The sequence below is a fragment of the Rhinolophus ferrumequinum genome, chromosome 2 (genome assembly GCF_004115265.2).
Source record: "Rhinolophus ferrumequinum isolate MPI-CBG mRhiFer1 chromosome 2, mRhiFer1_v1.p, whole genome shotgun sequence".
In the NCBI taxonomy this organism is placed as follows: domain Eukaryota; kingdom Metazoa; phylum Chordata; class Mammalia; order Chiroptera; family Rhinolophidae; genus Rhinolophus; species Rhinolophus ferrumequinum.
The window spans coordinates 88051257-88074700 of NC_046285.1; the positions used below are offsets into that span (position 1 = coordinate 88051257).

The 23444-nt window shown below is 33.2% G+C and overlaps 1 protein-coding gene across 1 annotated transcript in view; it reads right to left on the reverse strand.

Annotated features, from left to right (window-relative positions):
• The window catches only part of TMPRSS15 (transmembrane serine protease 15), a 112425-nt gene that overhangs the window by 66795 nt on the left and 22186 nt on the right, over window positions 1-23444 (reverse strand). The window contains exons 6-10 of the mRNA XM_033091271.1: window positions 21539-21664; window positions 15310-15418; window positions 12236-12342; window positions 4552-4692; window positions 3726-3875 (exon numbers count right to left, since the gene is read on the reverse strand). Coding sequence (XP_032947162.1) covers window positions 3726-3875; window positions 4552-4692; window positions 12236-12342; window positions 15310-15418; window positions 21539-21664 — 633 coding nt within the window. The remainder of the gene's footprint in view (window positions 1-3725; window positions 3876-4551; window positions 4693-12235; window positions 12343-15309; window positions 15419-21538; window positions 21665-23444) is intronic.

Consider the following 23444-nt stretch of genomic DNA (forward strand, 5'->3'; position numbering starts at 1 on the left):
GCTGCCTCTGGTGGGCTCTGAACAGCTCTGACTTGTCTCCCTTTAAATATAATAACTCCCGCTACCTGACTTTCTCCTGAGACTCCATTTCTGACCCAACTATTTAAAACCTCTACCTGACATTTCAACCTGTTTCACTTTGGTCAGTTTCATCTTATTTCTTTAATTATTTACTCTGTTGGCAAGCTGAAACCACCTCTCTCCTGTAATGTACTTATATTCTTCAAATATCAGGGAAATTATCTCTCTTTCTGATGACATTAAAGCAGAAAAATGATCATTTGAACATCAAAGATTTCACCTACATAAAAGGTATCCGTCATTGTGAATAGCTATAAATGGTTTCTGCACTTTCCTCTAACTACTCTTGTCCAAGAGTGGAAGAGACTTTTTCTTTCTTTCTTTTTTTAATAGTAAAGGAAAAAAGTGGTCAAATTATGTGACTGTTTTAGACCAGCCTTCTTTAGAGCGTCGGGGCGATTATCACTTCAGCTGTGAAGGTTACAAATTTATCTATGGAGAATCAGGCCCTGAGAAATAACTTATTGAAAGGAGATTAATTATGTATGAGATCATAAATGTCATAAGTTTCAAACTAACCACGTTTAGTTTAATAGGATTAGCCATTTATGCAGTTTATTTATTTGCCCATAGTTCACATTGGTAACTAATGTAGCAGGATCCTGTTAACTTTCAGATTATACGCAGAATCTGACCTTCTTCTCACCAGATGTGCTCCCACTGATCTGACAGTCCCATGATTTCTTCTCTGGGTTAGGCAACAGCCTTCCACTGGTCTCTGTGATAATACTCTTGCTCTTCCATAAACTGTTCTACCAGTCAGAGTGAATCCCATCACTCCTATGCTCAAGAACCTTCCATAGCTACTCATTTCACTGAGGAAAGAAAAGGCCAAAGCCATAGAAGACCCATTATTTTCTGGACCCTACTGGCTCTATTTATTCTAGCCATGCTGTGTCCTCCTGGTTTTTCTTTCTTCTTCTTTTTTTTTTTTTCTCACATATAGAGTATACATTTTTTTTTTTTAAATTGGGGAATAATGGGGAACAGTGTGTTTTTCTAGGACCCATCAGATCCACGTCAAGTTGTTGTTTTCAATCTAGTTGTGGAGGGTGAAGCTCACTGGCCCATGTGGGAATCAAACTGGCGACCTTGGTGTTAGGAGCACTGTGCTCCAACCACTGGGCCAACTGGCTGCCCCCTCTTGGTTTTTCTTCAAACAGGTCTGGCATGCTCCCTTTAGAGTCTTTGCTCTGCTTATTCCCTCTGTCTGGAATAATCCATGCTTCTAATTCCTTCAAGTTTTGAACATATGACAAGTGTCATATGTTCAATGAGCCCTAAACCAATCACCCTATTTTAATTTGCATTTACACCTCAACACCTGCCTTCCCCAGTGTCTTTACCAAGCTCTGTATTTCCCCAGAGTACTCATTCCCATTCAATATACCCCCCAAAATGTAATTACTTGTCATGCATATTGTTTATTTTCTGTTTTTCTTTTGTTAGAGTATGTGCTCCATGAGAGCAGAAAATCTGGTTTGTTTGGTTCACAGATATACTTTGAGTGCCTTAATAGGGCCCAGGGCTCAAAAATATGCTTTTTGAATAAGGGAGTAAAAGAATAACTTGAAGGGAGCTTTTAGTGATGAATATGGAAATAGATTTAAAGTAGTCACTTTTTGTTAAGAAATATTTTGATCACATTGAAGCACTGTCAAGAACCATGTTTTGTTCTTTTAAGGGCACCATTGTTTAAAGACTATGGATTAGTCAAATACATTTCTACCCTGAAGGAAAAAATTAACTCTTTAACGTCCTCTTACTAGATGTAATTCACAGTTGACATTAAATCACCCATTTACTTTTCAGGTTATAGAAATGAGAACATTGCTCTTTATAAAAGAAGTGGCCATTAGTAATAAATCACAATGCACATGTGCTTAGATTAGTTTGGTTATAAGCAATTTTATTCAGTCAATACTTCACTCATTCAGAAATGCCTTATTGAGTCAAAGTTGTAGATATTCATTCATATATTCAAAAATAATTTTACATATGTATCAATTAGATTCAGGCACTGAGAATGAACTAAGAGTTCAAAGATAGCAAGCCAAGTTCTTGTTCCTGAAAAGAACACTGTGATGACAAGAAACAAATAAGAAAGAAAATAAATGCCATGTGATAAGGAAAACGAGAGAGGGGATTATAATGATTAATGGAAAGGAAAATTTTTAATTTGGAGGCTCTGGACAGATGTCTTAGAAGTGGTGATATGTGATCTGTGTCCTCAATGCCTAGAACTGTGCCTAGTTAAAGGAAGAATTTCATATGTACTTTTTGAATTGAATCATAGTATCATCAGTAACCTACAAACAAGTCATATATAGAATGGATTTTGTCTAAGACAATTATCTAAATGCACAAACTTCTATTCTTTTTTTTTTTGTAATTTTCCTTTGTGAGATTACATACTTCTAGATTTGTAACCTTCAGTAATTATATTTGGTATTATGAATACATACTTCCAAGATTTTCATGGGTGGTCTTTCTACTATGAGGTCCTTATCTCCTAATAATTCCCCATGATTTCATGTTAATGTTCCCACTAGAAATCTAATTCTAATATCCCATTCACATGAAAAATGTAGTTACAAATCACAACACTTCTTTTAGGGCCATGCTTCAGAATCAGCTCTTCCATCATCCTTCTGCTATGGACTGAATGGTTGTGTCCTTCCCAAATTTATGTGTTGAAACCCTAACCCCCAACATGGTGGTATTTGGAGATGGGGCCTTTGGGAGGTAATTAGGTCAAAGGGTGGAGCCCTCATGGTGGGATTAGTGACTTTATAGGAAGAGTCAAGGAGAGCGGTACCTTTCTTCTTTTCTCTCTCTCTCCCATCTTTCCGTCCTTCCTTTTCTCTCTCTCTCTCTCTCTCTTTCTCTTTCTCTCTCTTCCCCCACCACGCCCCTCCATGTGAAATACAGTAAGAAGTTCTCTGTGAACCAGAAGGAGGGTTCTCACCAGAACCTGACCATGCTGGCACCCTGACCTCAGACTTCCAAACTTCAGAACTGTAAAAAATAAATCTTTGTTGTTTAAGCCAACCTATCTGTGATATTCTATTATATCAGCATATATAATGACTAAGGACTAAGACATATTGTCAGAAGTAAACCTACCTTTGTTTCAGGATGGCATGATCTTGTATATTGAAAATTCTAAGGAATTCTGAAAAGCTATTAGAGTTAAGAACAAGTTCAGCAAGTCTATAGGGTGCTTTATATTGATCTACATGATCAATATAAAAAATGAATTATATTTCTATACACTAACAATGAACATCAGAAAGTAAAATTAAGGCAAAGTAGACCAAAGTTCAGAAAAGTTAATTACCTCACACAAATCCACTTAGTTAATTAATAAGTGCCAAATCTAGGGTGACAACCCAGGTCTCTGTCTCTAATAACCTCTATGTACTTTTCAAAATCTAGTGCATATATAGCATTGAGAATATATATATTTTGAAGCAATCACTCTTACTTGCCTATTTAATCATCCCTTACATTTAAATATGTTTATTAGTTCATGATTTAAAAAAAAACCTGAAAAGACTGTCTTGTATTTAATACTGCTCACTTTAAAGTGATAAAAAACACACATTACTTTCTTTTTGGCTTATGAATTAAACATGAAGTACCTGAAACGTTGCCGAAAGTGTGGTCAAAATCTGGTCCAGTAAAAGGGGGGAATGTGTTTCCCTGAATCCTTTCCCATTCATTATCATCATTTAGATCCTGGACCCAGAAGCAAAAGCCGTCTTCAAAATTACAGTTAATTTTATCATAATCTGTGAATTAAAAAAAAATAGAAAACACTTCAAATTTCGTCCATATGACTTGTAGTAGATTGCATTGAAAATAATCTAATCTTATAGAGTTTATAATTAAGTGACATGCACAAAATCTTTCTTTTTAATTTATCTTAACTGTTTCATTCCATTTAGTATTAAAACAACAGCTTTTTGTTGCCAACTGTGTTAAAGTAATATCTTTCTTATATCCCATTAAAACTTTAGCAAACACAAGCTTCTTGGTCATTAATTTTTACATTTTACTCCCACTGATTTACTACAAAAACGCTCTCTGCCTCATATTTTGCTTTCTCTCTATTACTAACTTCAATACTCTGGTGAAAATTAAATTAATGTGGAACATTCACAGAATTAGTTTTATTCTAATATAAAAAATTTACTTTGACTACTTGCAGTATGTAAAATTTAATTATTATATTGATTCATAATTTTCTTCAAATTGGTTATTTATTTTAAAGAACATAAACTATTTTCTCATTTCTTTCCAGTATTAAGTAGAGAGAGGTATATCTAAGAGATATTCATTAAAGAATTTGAATAATAAAACAGATTACGATCTTTTTCTAAAATTTTAGGTTTTGCTACATTTAAAATTTCATGATAATATTAAAGCAGCTGAACATTCTAAGGTTAAAGAATAATCAATACTTACTATTAAGTTCTCTGGGGTTAAATGCAGCGTATGTTGCATGAAAGCCAATATAATCATTGTCATCAGTTTCTATAAAAAAGGTGGCAGTAACTTGATTGGAAAAAATCCTAATTGTGCCAGGATTAGTCTCTGAGAGGGAAGCTACAAAAGAAAATGAACGACTATTATATGTACATATCTATCTATTTACCCATTTATTAAGCGATTCATCCATCCATCTGTTGATCTATGATCGATCTACCAATCTATCTGACACCACTCAGTTAACTAAAAGCATTAGTTCCATGATTAATTTATTTTAATTGAAATGACTTCTCATTGGATATTCTAAACATTGGAATGTCAAATTATTATACATATTTCTGGCTTGAAAAAACTATATTATTAATTATTAGCTACATACACCATATACACATATTAAACAATATTGATTCCTTTACTGAAGAAGTTCCTCTAAGAAACGTGCAAGTTAAGTAGTTATAAAACTAAAAGTTAGTTTGGCTCTATCAGGTATTTACCATGCTATGCCAACAGGGATTAAACTCAGTCACAATAATAGAAACAAGAGTATTTCTTTGGTTCTGTATCTGCATAACTATAGGATCAAAATAATGCTTAGTGAATTAAGGATTTTTCCCCAGTTTATATTGATTCTTTAATATTGATTTATGTTGAGTATATTGTTTCTATTTTATATTGATTTTATTCTTTCTGTATCTTAATTCTAAGCTACATGAGGACCATCTTTCCAGAGTTTTGATTCTCAAGGGTTAGCATAGTGCTTGGGATATAAAAAGTACTCAATGATGACACTTATGTGAAATTTAATTTTCTAAAAATTTATAATTTAGCACGTATATTCTAAAATGGGATGATATTGCCTCTAAAGGGGTGAAAATTGGTGTTCTGGAGGAAAAAAATCTTAGTTTTTAAATGTATAAAGCTCAGATATGCATGTAATACATACACAGATACACAGAATATCTAAAATATTAAAATTTCATGGGGCAGCAATTGGGTAAAAAAGGTATAAAAACGTTCTTTAGTGGGAGTGATAATGATAAAAGGGGTAAGAAACAATGGTTTAGCATTTTAGTTTGATAATCTGAACTGGGCATAAGATTTAGATTTATGACAAGTGCCACATTTGCTGGTTGCAGACCGAGAGCATTACTGTTATTTACTGAGCTTTAAAGAAAGATCCTTTTATGAACTATTGAAAATACTGTGCTTATTATATAAAAGTAAGCAAAAAAAAGTGATACATTAATGAAATTTCAATAAAATCTAAAAGAAAGAACACCATGAACAAGCATTGATTCACATCTTTCTCTTTTCCTCAAAATGCTGCATGTCATTCTTCCAATATTTTCTCACTAAGAACTACGTTGGTTGTTTAGACTCCTCCCACCAGCATCTATAACTGTGTAACCCAAATAATTCTCATATTGAAAACCTTTGTCATCCCTTAGTGTCTAGTTACTAAAAGAATGTGAATATTCTAGAAACTTTGCTTCAAAATTACTACCTCCCTTTTTCTTGCTTTCTTTCCCATAGCAATGCACTTTGTTTTGGACAATGACTTCTGGTTGGATCTGAATGTGGCTACTGGTTCAGTGGCACCCTTGATGGTTGTACTGTGTTGGGTCCCCACATTTTCTGATGTTATTGCACTGGTCTAGATAGTCCAGGGTTTATGTTCTGAGATCCATTACCATGCTTCAGAGATACACGCAAACTTCTGGAAATGCTGTAGAATGTTTGTGTCTGTAGAGACTTTGTAAACTTTTATCAGATTCTTAAAGTCTCCTTGTCTAGAGAGAGTCTCAGAACTGCAAGTCCAGTCATGTGTCTTATGCATCCAGGAAGGTAGTAGTGGTTAGTAGAGGAGAAGCTCTAGAATCATCATGAGATTTAGTCCTGACTCCATGTCTTACTAGACTTCTCTGTGCCTCAGTTTCCTCTGTTATAATATAATAATACTTTCCATAAAAAATTTGTGATAAGGAGTAAATAAGTAATTTCCATGTGTTACAGTGACTGGTGTATAGTAAATGCTCAATGAATGCTATCTATTGTTTCTTCATCTCCCCATAAACCCTGAAAATTTAGAGATTATACTTAATGATTTCTGTGACTGCCATTTTGCCAGAGCATGGGAAACTTTTCATCACTGTTTGGGCACCTGAATTAAGATGTGAATAAATAAAGTAACAGAGTTTGCCTACATAAAATAGTCAGGGCTGAAGTTGAGAGAAAAAAAAATTTCTAATAATTTTTAAAGGCTGGATTTTTCTATAGTAGATATAATGAATTTAAAGACAATAATTTCTTAAGAAAATCTATTGGCTTGTGCTGAAAAAAAAAATCAACCAATAATTCTGTGGATATTAATTTACATAAACTTGCCAAGCAGTTACATTTAAATGTAAATTAACTCATTTGTCTTTTAACAGCAAAGGCTATTGTGAGTAGGTTGGCTATTGTGAGTAGGTTTTATTAAAGAGGAAAGCCTGGAAGTGTGATTAAGATGCAGGGGAATTTGGAAGGAGGGGAATGGACAGGGCTGAGAGAATTTTCTACAACCTAGGTTTCAAAAGATGTAGTTCAAAACTATTTGTTTTATCCAATTCATAAGAAGAGAAGAAATTCTGCCATTAGAGCACAATGTTTGTGTTATAAAGGATTGCTAATGAATTCAATACATTTTATTGAGTGCTCACTATTAATTTGGTCTAGTGCTAAGTGCTGGTGACATGGAGAAGAAATAACCAGGTTCCTCTATTAGAAAAGTACAGATCTGTGAATTATTTAAAAAAATAACTTTAGAATTAATCTATAGAGGAGAAATGCCATAGGGGGATTGAGGAGTAGATGAGGAAGTGATCCTTAATTTTTCCAGGTACTATCACTGGAAAATCTTCGAGAGCTTCCTAGAAGACCAACATGTTAAGCCAGTGCTTGTTAAACTTTCCCTATAAATAATCCTATCAACAGAAGTGAGTAAATTAGAACACAGATGTGTTCCAATAAAAGCACAATGTTTATCAAAATGCTTTATTTTGAAAAATATTTGCATATATTATTTAATTCTATATCCATAGTATGATTATTTTTGTTGGAGAGTAAGTTGACAATTCAGGAAGATCCACTATGTTTATTACATATCTGGCTGTACATATGCACACTTTTGTGTGCTTCAGTTTTAAAAGTATAGCCTTAAACTGTTAAGTTGCAATATTAGAGATATGTGGTTAGCATTCACTTGCTAATGGAGTAATAGCTAAGCACTTGGGATATAAAGAATGATACAGCAACTACACACTCAGAAACACTTTTTCTGGCCTTGACAATTTGAAATCAGTCACACTGTGCTCACTCAGGCTATTTTTGTTGTCTTTCTTTAAGGATGCATAAAAATACTTTTTTAATTTTCTGAACAAGAAAAAAAATAAAAACACCGTCTTCTACCACTTACATACCCAGTATTGATAATTATTACCATCACTGAATTGAATATTGTACCTCTATCATCGCAACATAAAGAAAACATTTTTGAACTAACTCTCCTGTCAACTTGTTCTGATTTATTTCAATTCCCATAATTACTTGGAGAAGACCCAACTGTGCTCTACGTCATCTTTCTTTATGAAATGCCCACCTTCTTCTAACACTTTTTAACAGTTAGAGCACTCTTGACTATATATAAAAATGACTAGAGAATACCTTTAGAATTCATTTATACTGACTTACCCTTAATTAAGTATATACTCGTAAGAAATATTTTATGGTACTGGACATGTTTATTTTCTTGTGATTTCTCCAGATAATCTTATTTTCCCTAATTTAATCTTAATTTAATTAAAATATCTTTATATTTTCAATGTGATAAAGATAATAACAGTATTTTATATATATGTATTATATATATATATATATATATATATACACATCTGGAATTTAATGGAAGTAAATCTTGTATGCATCTCTCATATAAAGAAATTTACTAAAAACTTAGAAAAAATATGTGATTGTGAATCAAGAATGAAAGGTTTGTCATTATTCTAAAACAAAATAATTTTAGAGTTATGGGAAAGATATTGATCTTTATTAATTACATACTGTAATACCATGATATATACAACTGTTAGTTTAAATATAAATGAACAAATACAGAGTTTTTAGAATGTATCAGGCATTGTGCTAGATGGTGGGCTAGGATATTATTGTCTTTCTTTAGAAGGGTAAAATTTTTAGTTTTAAAATGTAATTTTAGCAGTCATGCCATTTATTAAATTTTTTCAAGTTAAAATTAAATTATTTAACTTTCAAAAGTTTAAAATAGATTTATATTTCCAAGAGATCTTAAAACTTAAACTACTTATTTGTTAGACATATAACCCCAAGAAACACAGAGAGGTCCAAACAAGATGAACCCAAAGAGGCCAACACAAAGGTATTTTATAATCAAAATGTCAAAGGTTAAAGACAAAGAAAGAATCTTCAAAGAAACAGAGAAAAATAGTTAGTTACCTTCAAGGGAATTCTCATAAGACTGTCAGCTGATTTCTCAATAGAAACTTTTCAGGCCAGAAGGAATTGGCAAGAAATATTCAAGGTGATGAAAACCAAGGATCTGCAACCAAGACTTCTCTGCCCAGCAAAGCTATCATTTAGAATTGAAGGACAGATAAAGAAATATTTTCCCAGACAAGAAAAGCTAACCGAGTTTATCACCACCAAAACAGTATTACAAAAAATGTTAAAGGCATGTCTTTAAGAAGAAAAAAGAAGATCTAAAATATGAAAAATAAAATGGTAACAACTACATATTTATCAACAATTCCTTTAAATGTAAATGGATTAAATGCTCCAATCACAAGACATAGGTAAGAAAACGAGACCCTTACATATGCTGCCTACAAGAGACTCACTTCAGATTGAAAGGCATATACAGACTGAAAGTAAAGGGATGGAGAAAGATATTTCACAAAAATGGAAACAAAACAAAACAAAACAAAACAAAAGCTGGGTAGCAATACTTATTATACCAGACAATATAGATTTAGAAAAAAAAAAAGGCTATGACAAGAGACAAAGAAGAACCCAGTAGTTCCACTTTTGCGTATTTACAAGTATGCAAAGAAATCCAAAACATTAATTTGAAAATACATATACATCTATATGTTCATTGCAGCATTATTTACAATAGCCAAGATATGGAAGCAACCTAAGTGTCTATCAATAGATGAATGGATAAAGAAGAAATGATATGGGGTGGCCGATTAGCTCAGATGGTTATAGCGTGGTGCTGATAACACCAAGGTTGCCAGTGTTATCCCTGCATGGGCCACTGTGAGCTATGCTTTCCCTTAAAAAAACAAAAAAACAAAACAACACACACACACACACACACACACACACACAATGGAACATTACTCAGCCATAAAAAGGAATGAAATGCTGCCATCTGCAACAACATGGATGGACCTAGAGGGTATTATGCTTAGTGAAATAAGTCAAAGACATATATCATATGATTTCATTTACATGTGGAATCTAAAAAACAAAATAAATGAAAAAAACCTAACAGAAACAAACTCATAAATACAGAGAACATTTTGATGGTTGCCAGATGGGAGGGAAGTTGGGGGAATGGGTTAAGGGGGGAAGGGTTAACAGGTACAGATTGGTAGTTAAAAAATAGTCATGAGGCTGTAAAGTACAGCATACGGAATATAGTCAATAATATTGTAATAACTATATAGTGTCAGTGCTAGATTTATCAGGGTAATCACTTCATAAGTTATATAAATGTGTAATCACTATGTTGTACACCTGAAACTAATATAATGTATGTCAACTGTAACTGTAAAATGAAAAATTAGTGAAAATAAAAATAAAATATTCAAAAGTAAAAGAAAAATACCTATTTGTTATAATTTAAATATCCTTACCTATATTTTTCACTTTGGATAGTTAATTTAATTTTTATCATAATTATTTGTACATTATTCACATCACTATGCCTAATGATTCTAAGATTTATTTATGAATTACTGATAATCGAAGCACATGAAATAGGTGACAATAGCATTTAGGCAAATCGAGGCATTTGAAGAGTAAAGGGACATGAGGTTAACTTACGCCTATCACTTTGGACAGTTAATCTTACGAATTTAGTTTTCATCATCTGTAAAGTAGAGAATATAAGAGCACCTACAGAATGTGGTTTTGGGGAGCATTTATTGAGTTAAAATGCTGAGAACACTGCACATTGCCAGTGATCGATGTATGCTAAAATTTATGATTATTATCACATTAGCCCTTGGAGAAATTTATATGAACTGGCTTCTTTGTCTATGTAAATATTTAGGTTGACATAATTTTAAGGAACTGGATTTATCAACTACAGAAATAAATAGATTATGAAATGGCTTGGCCCATTTAATTAAAGCAAATGTGGCTTACCATGAGTTCATCTGTTACATGCACATTCGTGATTATATTTGTACTCAGGGCTTTTAAAGCACAATGAAGAAATGCATTGTGTTTGAAGTCAGAGATTTTGGGTCTGGTTTCTGCCTCCAATACTAACTAGCTTCACAGACTTGTAGTCATTTAAACTCTTTCTCATTTTCCTCTCCTGTGGTGCATACTTTGCACATTTATTGAAAATATTAAGTAAGAATATCCACAGAAAGCACTCAGTATTGTGAGTGTTGCATCAATGGCACCAAATAAAAAGGACATATTATTATCATATGTTTAAATAGTTCTCAAATTAATAAATCAATCAAAAACATTAGATACGATCCACTTTTCCTAACTCACAAGCCAAAATTACTAAAATCAAAGCAGTTATTCTATCAATTTTAATAACAGGTGTGTTTTGCAACCTCATCTTACCTCCACACTTGACTATGGAAAACTACAGTTATTCCCTCAAGTCCACTTCCATATTCTCTTCTTCATCCTTACTTTCATTTTCTCCTGGGATTTTCCTCATATACTTTTGTTGGTGACCATGAATGGGTCTGTGTATTTTGGGGTCAGATGGAATAAAGGTGGGCGGGCACAGGTATATTATTAGCATATTCCCTGCCGTCCTCTCAGCTTCCATCAGTGTCCATGTACATAACGACACATGGTTATGTAATAACAGTACTACCCATAGCGACCATTTACTGAGCCGGCATTCTATGCTTGTCATTGTTTTATCCACTTTATTAGTATTTGCCTGGCAAGAGACAGAGTATTGAAAATAGGAAAAATGATTCTATGAGTTTATAACCTATGGAATGTCAGAAAAAAATGGTATAGCAGATTTTAGTGTTTGAGTTTTTCTTTGTGGGAGTAACACTTAAACAAAGTATAGCAACCAAAGATGTAAAATATATACATACATATATATATCTATATATATATAAATTCCACATGATTTTAAATAACATCAATTAGAAGAGGATCATGTGAAATTGTAACTATTTTATTACCAAGAAGATTGATTACATAAAACACCAAATTATTAATTTTTATAAAGAGCACTAGTTTTGTTTATTCCTTTTAGAAACTTCAAGTTCAGGTCTACATTTAGTTCAAAATAAAAAGGAAACACATCACTCCAAAAGGTGTCCCATATATTTTCCTTCTGATAATGGATTGTATATTTGTTTTAACTTACCTCTTAAAATCTTGCTTGAACCCACGCCTTCATAAATATTTAATGTATCTGTGTAATATATATTAAAAGAATCGAAGCTCAGCTTAATGCAATGTCCTGGGTTTACACTAAAGTAAAAAGCAAAAGATAGATTAATACACTTGACAATTATCACAACTTTTAATGCATTCTAGAATTTGAATGTATTTTTCTAATTGTAATTTAAAAATCCATGACATGAGATCAAGACTCTTAAATTTTAAGTGTATGGTATAATATTTATAACTATCACAATGTTTGTTAAATGCAGTTCTCTAGAACTTTTTCAACGTGCATAACTGAAACTCTATACACATTGAACAGTGACTCCCCATTTTACCTTCCTCTGTCCTTCCAACCACCATTCTACTTTCTGTCTCTATGAGTCTGAATACTTTAGATGTGTCATATCTGACTAAATCTCCTTACTAGTAGTTGCCCTGTTCAGATTTTCTATTTCTTCATGATTCAGTATTGGTAGGTTGTATGATTCTAGGGTTTACCAATGTTTTCTAGGTTATCCAATTTGCTGGTGTATAATTTTTCATACTAGTCTCTTATGATTCTTTAAATTTCTGTAACATCAGTTGTAATGTCTCCTCTTTCATTTCTGATTTAATTTGTTTGACTATTTTCTCTTTTTTTCTTAATCTAGCTAAATGTTTGTTTATTTTTTTAATATTTTCAGAAAACTCTTTCATTAATATTTAAAATTGTTTTCCTATTCCCATTTTCATTTATTTGTGCTCTAATATTAATGATTTCTTCCTTCTGCTACCTGTGGGTTCTGTTTATTTTGCTTTTTCTAGTTTCTTGAAGTACAAAGTTAGGTTGTTCATTTGAGATCTTTGTTCTTTTTTAATATAGGTATTTATTGTTATAAACTTTCCACTTAGTACTGTTTTTTCCCCATCCCATAATTTTAAGTATTTTTTTTTTTTAATTTTCACTTGTCTATAGATATTTTCCAGTTTTCTTTTGATTTTTTTCTGAGACCCATTGTTACTCAAGAGCAATTGGAATTTTGCGGGTATCTTTTTCAGGAGCTCCTAATTTCTTGCTCCCTCTGGTGTCTGAATTGGCACTGCAAGTACTCTGGTTCTACAGAAGGCAAGCCACCCCTTATTTCCTTGTTCTCTGAAGCCCTTAGGCATTCAGTGTGCAGGCTTCTCAGCTCCCTGAGTCATGGGGGACAAATAAAAGTCTCTGGGACAACCCTTGGAACAGTTGCAACATTAGAAGTATGCTGCACTCCTTCCAAGAAATCATTTAGGATTCATGTTTTTCCATTTTCAGAGGAAGTCATTTAATTTTTTTCTAAGGCTTCCTGCTGACATTTAGAGGAAGGAATAGAATATTTTTCATTTTACTTATGAACAATGCTAATAGCCTTTTATAAATGGTGCCTTTTAAATTTGATGTGATTATATTTGAAACAATATTCTCCAAATTGGTTAATTTTTCACTTGGCAAGAATTAGAACTGCCATTTTTAATACAAAATCATATCTTTGGCACAGAAGTAACATGTTGGGTAGAACACGAAAACAGAGGAAATTATGCTCCTAGTTATATTACATGACTTTCATGGAACTTAGCTCTGAAATAGAAATTATCCAAAGGAAAAGGATGTTCTTTTTCCCCTGGATAATGCCAAATAAATGTGTTTAAAACAATCTTCCCTTCATAGCCCATCTTATCTCTGGGATATGTGTACACAGGAAAAACAACCCCTGTAAATATGGTGCCATTTCCTACCATTTGTTTGGCAAGAACCTGAAGCTTTGCCTTTTAATATTCTTTAATAACCCTATTACATTGATTCTCTTAGTTTTGTGGTGAATCATCACAAAGATTAAAGTTATTTTGCAATAGGTCAGATTAGGAAATCATAATCTCGTGCAGCTCTTAAGAGAAACGAACCAGAATGTCATTTCTCAAAGTAGATTCCATAGAACGCTCATGCTCTGTGGGGAAAAGTGTTCAGTGCCTTGATAGGAAATATATATTTTTTGGAGATTTACATGGCATGTTAACTTATTTAAGGCCATGAGAAGTCCTATACATTTTTTTAAAGTTGAAATAATTTTATTTCAGTATTCCTATATTTATTTGAGTAAAAATTATGTGTTACTTAGAATATCTGGGAGGAACATCAGGTAATACTGCTCTGTGAAAAATGCTTAGGTAAACATTAAGGTTGATCAGCCATCAGCAGTTTCATCACATTGATCACCACAATGATTGGATTCGTCAACTGAATTAAGAGCTTGGAGATTAAATATATAATATGTTTCCCTGAAAATAAGACCTAGCCGGACAATCAGCTCTAATGTGTCTTTTGGAGCAAAAATTAATATAAGACCTGGTCTTATTGTACTATAATATAAGCCTGGGTCTTTATAATGTAACATAATATATATAATGTAATGTAATATAATATAATATAATATAATATAATATAATATAATATAATACTGGGTCTTATATTAATTTTTGCTCCAAAAGATGCGTTAGAGCTGATTGTCCGGCTAGGTCTTATTTTTGGGGAAACATGGTAGCAACTGACCCAAGTGTTATTCAAGATACAGTAAAATGGATGTATGTAGAGGGGAGTTATTAGCTCTTAATACGCCATGACTAGATCACACCATAGGAGATTTTCATACAGTTACTGACAAAATGAGAAAGGAACTATTCTGGAACCTGGATGTAGGTGAAATGAAATACCACTTCTTGTGATACACAGACATACATATGTGATGTTTAACTTGGCAGCACTTGATTTGTGTCAACCACAGGAAAAACCATGCTACAGAGCCCAATGAGATGGCCCTACTTATTAGGCAATATTGTTTCTAGGACAGAATACCTTTTTAAAAGGTTAAAAACAAGAGTGAAACTCATGGACAGGTTATCAATTGGAAAAGCTTTGCTTCATAACTAATGAAAATAACAATTGTCAAAAAATAAATACACCTTTAAAGGTGGCAAGACTTATTGCACCAGAGAAAGACTTTGTGACTTAAGAACAGGGCATAGAAGATGGCATATTACCGTATAATCCACTGGCAAACAACACTTGAATTAGAAGGCTTTGGATAATTGGTAGCTTCAAAGGACCCTGAAGATTCTGTCAACAAAAATCTTCCATCACAAGCTGTGGCTGTGAAGAAAATGACAATTAATTTTAGACAAAACCAATCTCGGAAGGTTTTCTCAAATGAAATAGGATTCAAATTGGCTAACGAACACTTCACAGAACACTCATGACTGAATCTGTGTATGAGGCGATTTTATAAAACTGAAATGATCACATGAGAGTAGGTCAGATCTCATGCTTAAAACTCATAGGCTATCTTCAAATACTCTTACACAAGCCCATTATAGAGTCCTTTAGAAAAGCATTTTATTTCTGGACACCGATACTTTAACTGTATTCTTTCATATATATAAGGAAGCAAATGTATCTGAATTGTAAACTTCCAATTTGGACAAATAACTACCAATTTTTTGTCCTTTACCCCATTAAAGTAGAACTGGGGTAAATTTCAAATATATACATCAAGTGCTATATCCTCCTGAAACAATAAGAATATGGGTAAGCAAATGATGCGTATGACGCAAGTTGCCTATGGAGAACTACATTCACTCAGTCAATTTTACCTCATCACTTTTGCTCCTTTTATGTGAACTTGCTATCTAGCTCAAAATTTTCATTCAGTATTTCTGAATATGTCTTGATTTCATGACTCCTCATTTTCCTCTTTTAATTCTTGTGGCACACTTATTTCATGCACTTCTTTTCAATGTCATGTATTATTAGTCATTTTTAATTTATATCTGCATCACTTCCAACTTGATTAAAATCATCTTGAAAGCGTGAACCAGGAGTCACACCTTATTGCTTTTTATTTTACCCTTGCTACGTATAGTATGTGTAAAAAAGTAAAACCCATTTGATTTTCACAATCTTTAGTTTTTCTTAGATTCTTTTCTGCACATTTAGTTGCTTGGTTCTGTTGATACCGTATTATAAAACAATGACTGCTAGAATTTTCTCCTGGTAGGTTGTTAATTCCTCACAAGACAGAAGTGTTGATGAAGGATAGGTAGGTAAATCAAAGAAATTTGTCAAAATTAAATTGCTACTCTTGCAATCTGAGTGGTGCTAAATAAGCTAATCCTAACTTTATGAATGGAAAAGTCCATTGTACTGTTATACACAAACTCTGCTAATCTGTAAAATACAAAGTATTATATGGCATCAAATATTTTATGTGGACAAAAGTAAAAATTGAAGAATTGAACAGCACATGAAAAATCTTGGTAAAAATCTCATGTTTTTGGTTGACTTTTTGCAATGTTTGGTATATTTTTTTAAAAGCATAAAAAAGTCACTTTGGTAAATAAATTTTAATTTTCAAGGTCTGTTTAAGAACAATGCCCTGGGAGTTGATTGCGTTGAATTATGACTTGATAGCCTGATTCCCAACAGGAGATAACGACAATAAATAAAACAATAACAAACTGAGAACAGAAAAGATAATAACCCAAGACGGGAGGATTACACTCTAAACAATCTGTACTGACTTCCAGAAAGGAAATAGAAAAAATTGTGGCTTCTTGAGAGAAATGAATCTCCTTTTGAACACTACGGAAGCAAACAAAGGCAATTTAGGCTAATTTATATGATTTGAGGATAAATAGTAAAATATGTGACTTTTTAAGATAGAGCTTACTAATTTTCTAGATGGAAAAGAAAATCTCCTTTACCCTCAACTCTGACCACCACAAATCATGCCAAATAATTGGGACACTTAGCTTCAGTGGCCATAAAAGTAAGAATAATGTCTGCTTGTATATGAGATATAGATATTTTTAATCACAGTTTGTCAAGAAATATATGGACTCCAAGATTACAGGGAGTGCAAGACAGATTATAGGCAGTTCATTGCTACTGTAAATAGTTTGTATTTAATGAGGTAGAGCAATCAATCCTACCAGCCCTAAATATAACTGCTAGATTTTATGAAGTGTTTACTATGTGCCAGCCACTGTTCTAAAGTCATTATATATGTGTTAATGTAATCTTCACAATAACCTTATAAAGTTATAGGTAAGGAAACTGAGGCATGGGTGGGTTGAGGAACTAGCATAAACTCCCCTGGGTTGTAAGTGACAATTGACAGCCAGGCAGTCTTACTCCAGAGCACACTGTACTATACTGCCTAATACTACAATATATAGAGTTATCGTGATGGTATCATCCACTCTTTGAGCTAAAAAGCAGGGAGGGAAATTAAAAAAAAAGAGAATTCCATAATTTCCAGTGTTCTTAAAATTAGAATATAGATCACATTTGCAATGGCAGTGTACAACAAGGAGGAAGCAAAAAATGACAGTGAAAAAGAGAACAGAATAAGACTGACTGAAGAACTTGTAAAACCTATTTGCAAAGCTGGTACTTTTTAGTAATTCCTCACATCCATTCACTACATAAATTTTGGGAAAGGAATCAACACCTTTGTGCCTCACAACAAGATTCGTAATTTTCCAAAAGCTGAGTTATGTCCCTGGGAGCAGAGATGGTTATATGTGTGCTGTACTATTTTTTCATCCCTTCCTAGGCACGTGACTAAGCTGCACCTCCCACAGATGGGTTACGTGACTGAGTCTGGTCCATGAAGTACTGTGGAAATGATTGTGTTTATTTCCAGATGTGGTTTCTAAAAGGATCTTCTGTAATGCTCTTCCCTTGTTTGTCAGCAGGTTGCGAAGCATCTCGGGGAGGACCTGGCCTCTTGAATGCTTACATAAGATGCTGCCCTTTCTCATCTTTCTTGGACTGTGAAGTAAGTGATCAACAAACTGTTATTGTCTTAAATTGCTAAGATTGTTTATCACAGTATTTGGCCTGTGCTGAACAATATGATGAGTTTGACTCTGCAGTTTTCTATGAAGTTACTGAGTTTTAGTGGGAATGGTAATCTGATGGTCAAGTTCTGCTCTAAAGGGCCTCTGATGGAATTCCTGCATGCAAGTGAATATCAAGGAGACTATTCCTGAAGGTATTTAAAATGCTAGGTTTGTGGTAGGGACTTTCTCATATATTCTTTCAGTTAGTTTCTGGATGTTTCAGGAGAACCTAATAATTTTACATAAGACAATGAAGCAGGATAACTTTTTGGAAACACCCAGCCATGTCTGAATAAGATCCCTGGGTGTTCAGGTTTGTAACTTTTTAGACTCCAAAGTGCTTTCCACTGGAATATCAGAAAAAATTCTGAGTGGGAGATAAATGAGCCTGTCAAATAATACCAGCCGTTCTATCGCCCTATCCGAAATGCTGTCTGTACTAGGAGGGGATTTATAAGGGTGTGATCTTAGAACCCATTGAGAGCTCCCTCTGCTGGCTCAGTTCTTACTAATTGTGTGCTCAGGACACTGAATTCTCCGGGATACACAAGTCACACTTTGGTGAATGGGATCTATGCCCACCCACACTGGCTTGCCAGACAATCTGGGGAGACACTTGCCAACTTCCAAACAAGCCTGAACATTGGCCTAAAGGCTGTGAGTCAGCATCTTTCCTTCTCACAGGTCAGCTAAATAGCGAACTTTCCTGCTGATGCAATTCTAATCAGAGGAGGAAAAACAATTTAAAGAAATCTTGGTTCGGCTATAGTCAGCTATAAGTTGTGCAAATCTAAATAACTAAACACTAAAAGCGGAAGCTGTGTGAGGAAGTCAACATTAATGTGACTATTAATAACACAAACTAGAATTAGAGCTCACAGCTGGAGAAAAAAAGAAATACAGAGTCAGCGTAGGTCAACTTCATATAGAAAGAATTCGCTTAAATGAATTTTGCTGTCAATGTAGATTGATGGACAAGGGTTTTCATGTAGAAAACATGCTACTAAAACTGGTGCTGAGGTGAAGTCGCTGGTTAAATGATAAATAAAACAACTTATATGCCTGAAACCTAGGTGGATAAATACAGATTGATTGGTCTACTTCCTTATTCCAGAAATTCTTTGTATTTATTTTCCAAAATAGATGCAATGCTAATTTCAAAATGCAAATAACAAAGAGAATCAAGAAAAATATAAAGTGGGGATCTAGGGGATTAAAAAAGTTAGTGACATGGATAGCAAGTTGATACTAAAGTTCAATTAACAAAAAAACCTCCAAGATACTGAAAAGTAATGATGCATTTTGATTGTCCTTAATTGTAACTTAGGGAATTAATTCAGTTCTAGTACTGAGGTTCATGTCTTGAGTTTATAGTGGCTCAGAAAAACAGCTCATGGCCTTGTAACTTATTTTAGGACAAGTTGTCATACTTACAAGATATGTCTATGATTATTTTTTGATATGCACTGATATGAATTTATCATGAAAATTATTAACTCCATGACAGTAAAGACCAAATTACAGGTATGGTTAATTTTCTGATTATTCAATTCACTTTATACATTTCCCCCTATTTAAGATTATTGATCATCATTACTCAGGCTTAAATCTATGTGTCTCACTTTGACATACATTATTATTTTTGAAACCTAAATCCACATCACCTGTATTACCTCATGATGGCACACTTGTATCATATTCTCCCTGAAAAGGTTTTGGAAATTGCCTGAAAACCATAACAAAAAAAAAGGGTTTCTTTTTTCTTCTTTGAGTAACTTAGTTATATAAAATAGATTAAAAAATATTCTGTAGCCTGCACTTTCTTCCAATATGCTCTGAGTGCACTTCAAAGTATGTAGTTAAACTTTGAAGGTTTGAATTTTATCCAAGAACATTTGACTTGGGATTTCTTAGTAGAAGCCTTTTTAGTCAAGTTGTCTTTTTTTTTTTTTTTTTAATGTTTACCACCTTATTATCTAGTAAAGGATACAGGTGAACAATCTGGAAAGGGCAAGGTCTGGGAGGTCCTGAGCTCAGGAGCTTCTGTCCCCGTGGAGTGGGAGTGTCACCCTCCGAGCATGTGGATGTGTTCACTAACCCAGAAGCTCTCAGAAACCCATACTGCCTTCTTTTCAGTTGGTGCTGGGCAACAGATGGCCTGTCTTTTAAATGTACCAGGTGGATAGGTAATTTTTAAAACTTTAGTCGTTATTGGAGGTTCATCTTCAATTAATGTCAAGCAAGAAGAGCAAAGTGAAGTAAATGATAGAAGAGCAAAGTGCAGCAAACAGTAACCACAGCCTTTGCACATTTCAGGAACTAATTTGCTCAGGGTCAATATTAAAACTGATCATAAACCACACCAAAAATTATTTATGTCATGCTTCCTGTTTAATTTTTCAAGAACAAATTACAGGTTAGAATTATTCAAATAGTTCTTCACATTGCTTATCAATCTACATTTATACTTGTGTGGTAATCTTTCATAGATACGTCACACAATTATAAAATGAAGAAATAAGCCAGAGTAAATATGTTTCAATCACTTAGAGCCATGCGTGGCATATAGTAAGTATTATTTAAGCAGTAACTACTACTACTACTACTACTACTACTACTACTACTACTAGCATTATTATTACTAACACCCAAAACAGATGCCAAAATTTACAATAAAACACAGATGTTTTATTCATCAGACTTTAAGATCTTATTCAAAACTGGTTTCCATTATTCACAAAACTACAGCTTGAGTGTACTTTTTGTCTATTTGTTGTTTCTATGCCAAAAGACAAATAAAAGCAACAATCAAAGTTAAGGAGTAGCAATTCCTGAACTAGGGACCGTTAAAATGGAAAAAAAAAAAAAGACTGATATTATGATATGATGATGAAAAAGCATTCAAATTCATAATGATTAGTTTGCGGTAGTTTAATAAGGGATGGAAAAGAATGCCATTCTCTTCCCCCATTCATGACAGGCATTGTTAACTACAATATCCTTTCCATAATCATCAAATGAAATTCTGTGGAATTAAATAATTTCAATATTGTGTACTAATGTTTGGGAAAATATTAATTTATCTGAGGTTGTGTGTGTGTGTGTGTGTGTGTGTGTGTGTGTGTATTTATGTATGTGAGTATGTATGTGTACATTGTGAGGGTCTGTATATATAAATTACATACATGGTCTATGGTCTGTGTATATATACATGGTCTATTGTCTCTTTATATACACGTTTTTGTATATACACGTAGTCTATGTATGTACACATGGTCTATGTATTAATATATATACATGGTTTATGTATATATACATGGTCTGTGTAAAGTAAGGGGGGAGAGAGTAGGGAGGAGACATTACTTACCACAAGTTTTATTGTCTTCGTCAGAACCATCTGGACAGTTTAATTCTCCATCACAAAATAAATCAATTGCTATACATTTTGTAGCATCAGCACAAGACCTTGAACCAGGCAGGCACTCTCTTGAGACTGTTAGAAAATGAAGATTGAATTTGTAACTTTATTGCATAGTAGATTTAATTCTTAAATTTGGGATATTAAGTATGTATTTTTTGTAATTTAGGTTCTTAGTTATAAGATATATTTCAATTTCTAATAGAAATATTTATTTCATTGAATGAGTTAATCATTTCTAAAAATTTAGAAGTTTACAATTTAAAAATACTATTTATCTTCATAAATGTGAAATATGAACGTTTACTTTGTTGATTTTACCCTTGATAAATCAATGCTACAGTTTGTACCTTTGGCCCCTAATGTTTACACCTCTCAGGATTGTTACATATGTTATATGGAGCAATTTACTGGAATGTTTTTCACATCATAAACCACACCAAAAATTTATTTAATTCATGCTTTTGGTTTAATTTTTCAAGAACAGTATCTGCAATATCTAGTAATCACTTCATTTACTTACAAACATGTTATTTAAAAATATAGTAGCTGAAGTCAAGGTTTGCATTCTGCAGAGCAAAATTTGTCAACGAAAGCCACTTGTAGTAAAATAAAACACTTAAAATTCCCAGCGCATTGCTCTATTGATCTGTGGAAAAACCTGATAGATATTTCGTTCGATATTTCTTTGTTTCTTGGGTCAGAGGGTCTTAGCAGGAAATATGCAAACACACCCGTGAAGAGTTCCATTCCATACTCTTGCCAGGATCTGATCAATTTGCACCTTTTGGTCTGCTCTGTCCTCCACCCACTCCTCTTCCACATACCTACATATAAAGATGCACCTGGAAACACATCTTACTTCTAGAAACTAACTTGGAAATTTTTAAGTGCAATTCTAAAAATAACATTGTTATATGCTCACTAGGTAAAGATATATGTTTTTATTTTTCAGAGCAATGTGAGAATTTGAATTTTTGTATATGGTTAGAATAACAATGATGTTTTAAAGTTTTTGAAAAATCTTTAAGATCAATAGCTTTTTTTGGTTCTTGTTCTTAACCTTAAAACCAGCACTGCACTGCCATCTGCTGGGTTTTAAAAACATGTTTTATTCGGAAATTTCTCCTAATGCTCCATTAAATTAATTGGGAAAATAAAAGCGCTTGTGTCAATAAATCTACAAAGCTAATACTTAATTAGGAACATTTATGGACAGGGTTACTGCGTTTATATACAACTAAATTAGACTTCTGTGATTAGCTCCAATTAAGAAGGTTATAAACCAGTGGGAAATTCATGGATCACCTAACATCTAAAATAGAACAGGATAAAGATCAGAGCCATTCCCAAATGACAGACTACCTGCATTTAAAGGAATAAAAAAAGAATGATGAAGATGGTATTGAATAAACCCAAATGTATATTATAACTGTTGATAATTAAGTGTTCCTAATCATTGAATCCAATCCATAAACGACATAGTGTCAGTAGTATTCCATAAATGCTTTCTAAATAAACAACAAAAAAAGCTTTATTTTAGAAACTCTGTGTCTCATTTTAAGAGTAGTTAATAGAACTTTAAGTATTTAGCAGTTGAAAGAATAGATTTGGGGATATAGCTAGGAAGATGTATACTTTTGTCTTTCCTAACGCTTCCCATGGGAATTTCACTTCCTTATGCTTCGCATCTCTTTTGTTGCCTATAGATCCAACCTCAAAACCACATTGGCAAGTGACACCACTTAGGGTCCTTTGATCTCATTCACGATCATTTACTCCACAAGTATTTATTGTCTATTTATTTATCCTGCACTTTTAAGGGATGGAAATAAAAGGATGAGTAAGAGAGAGC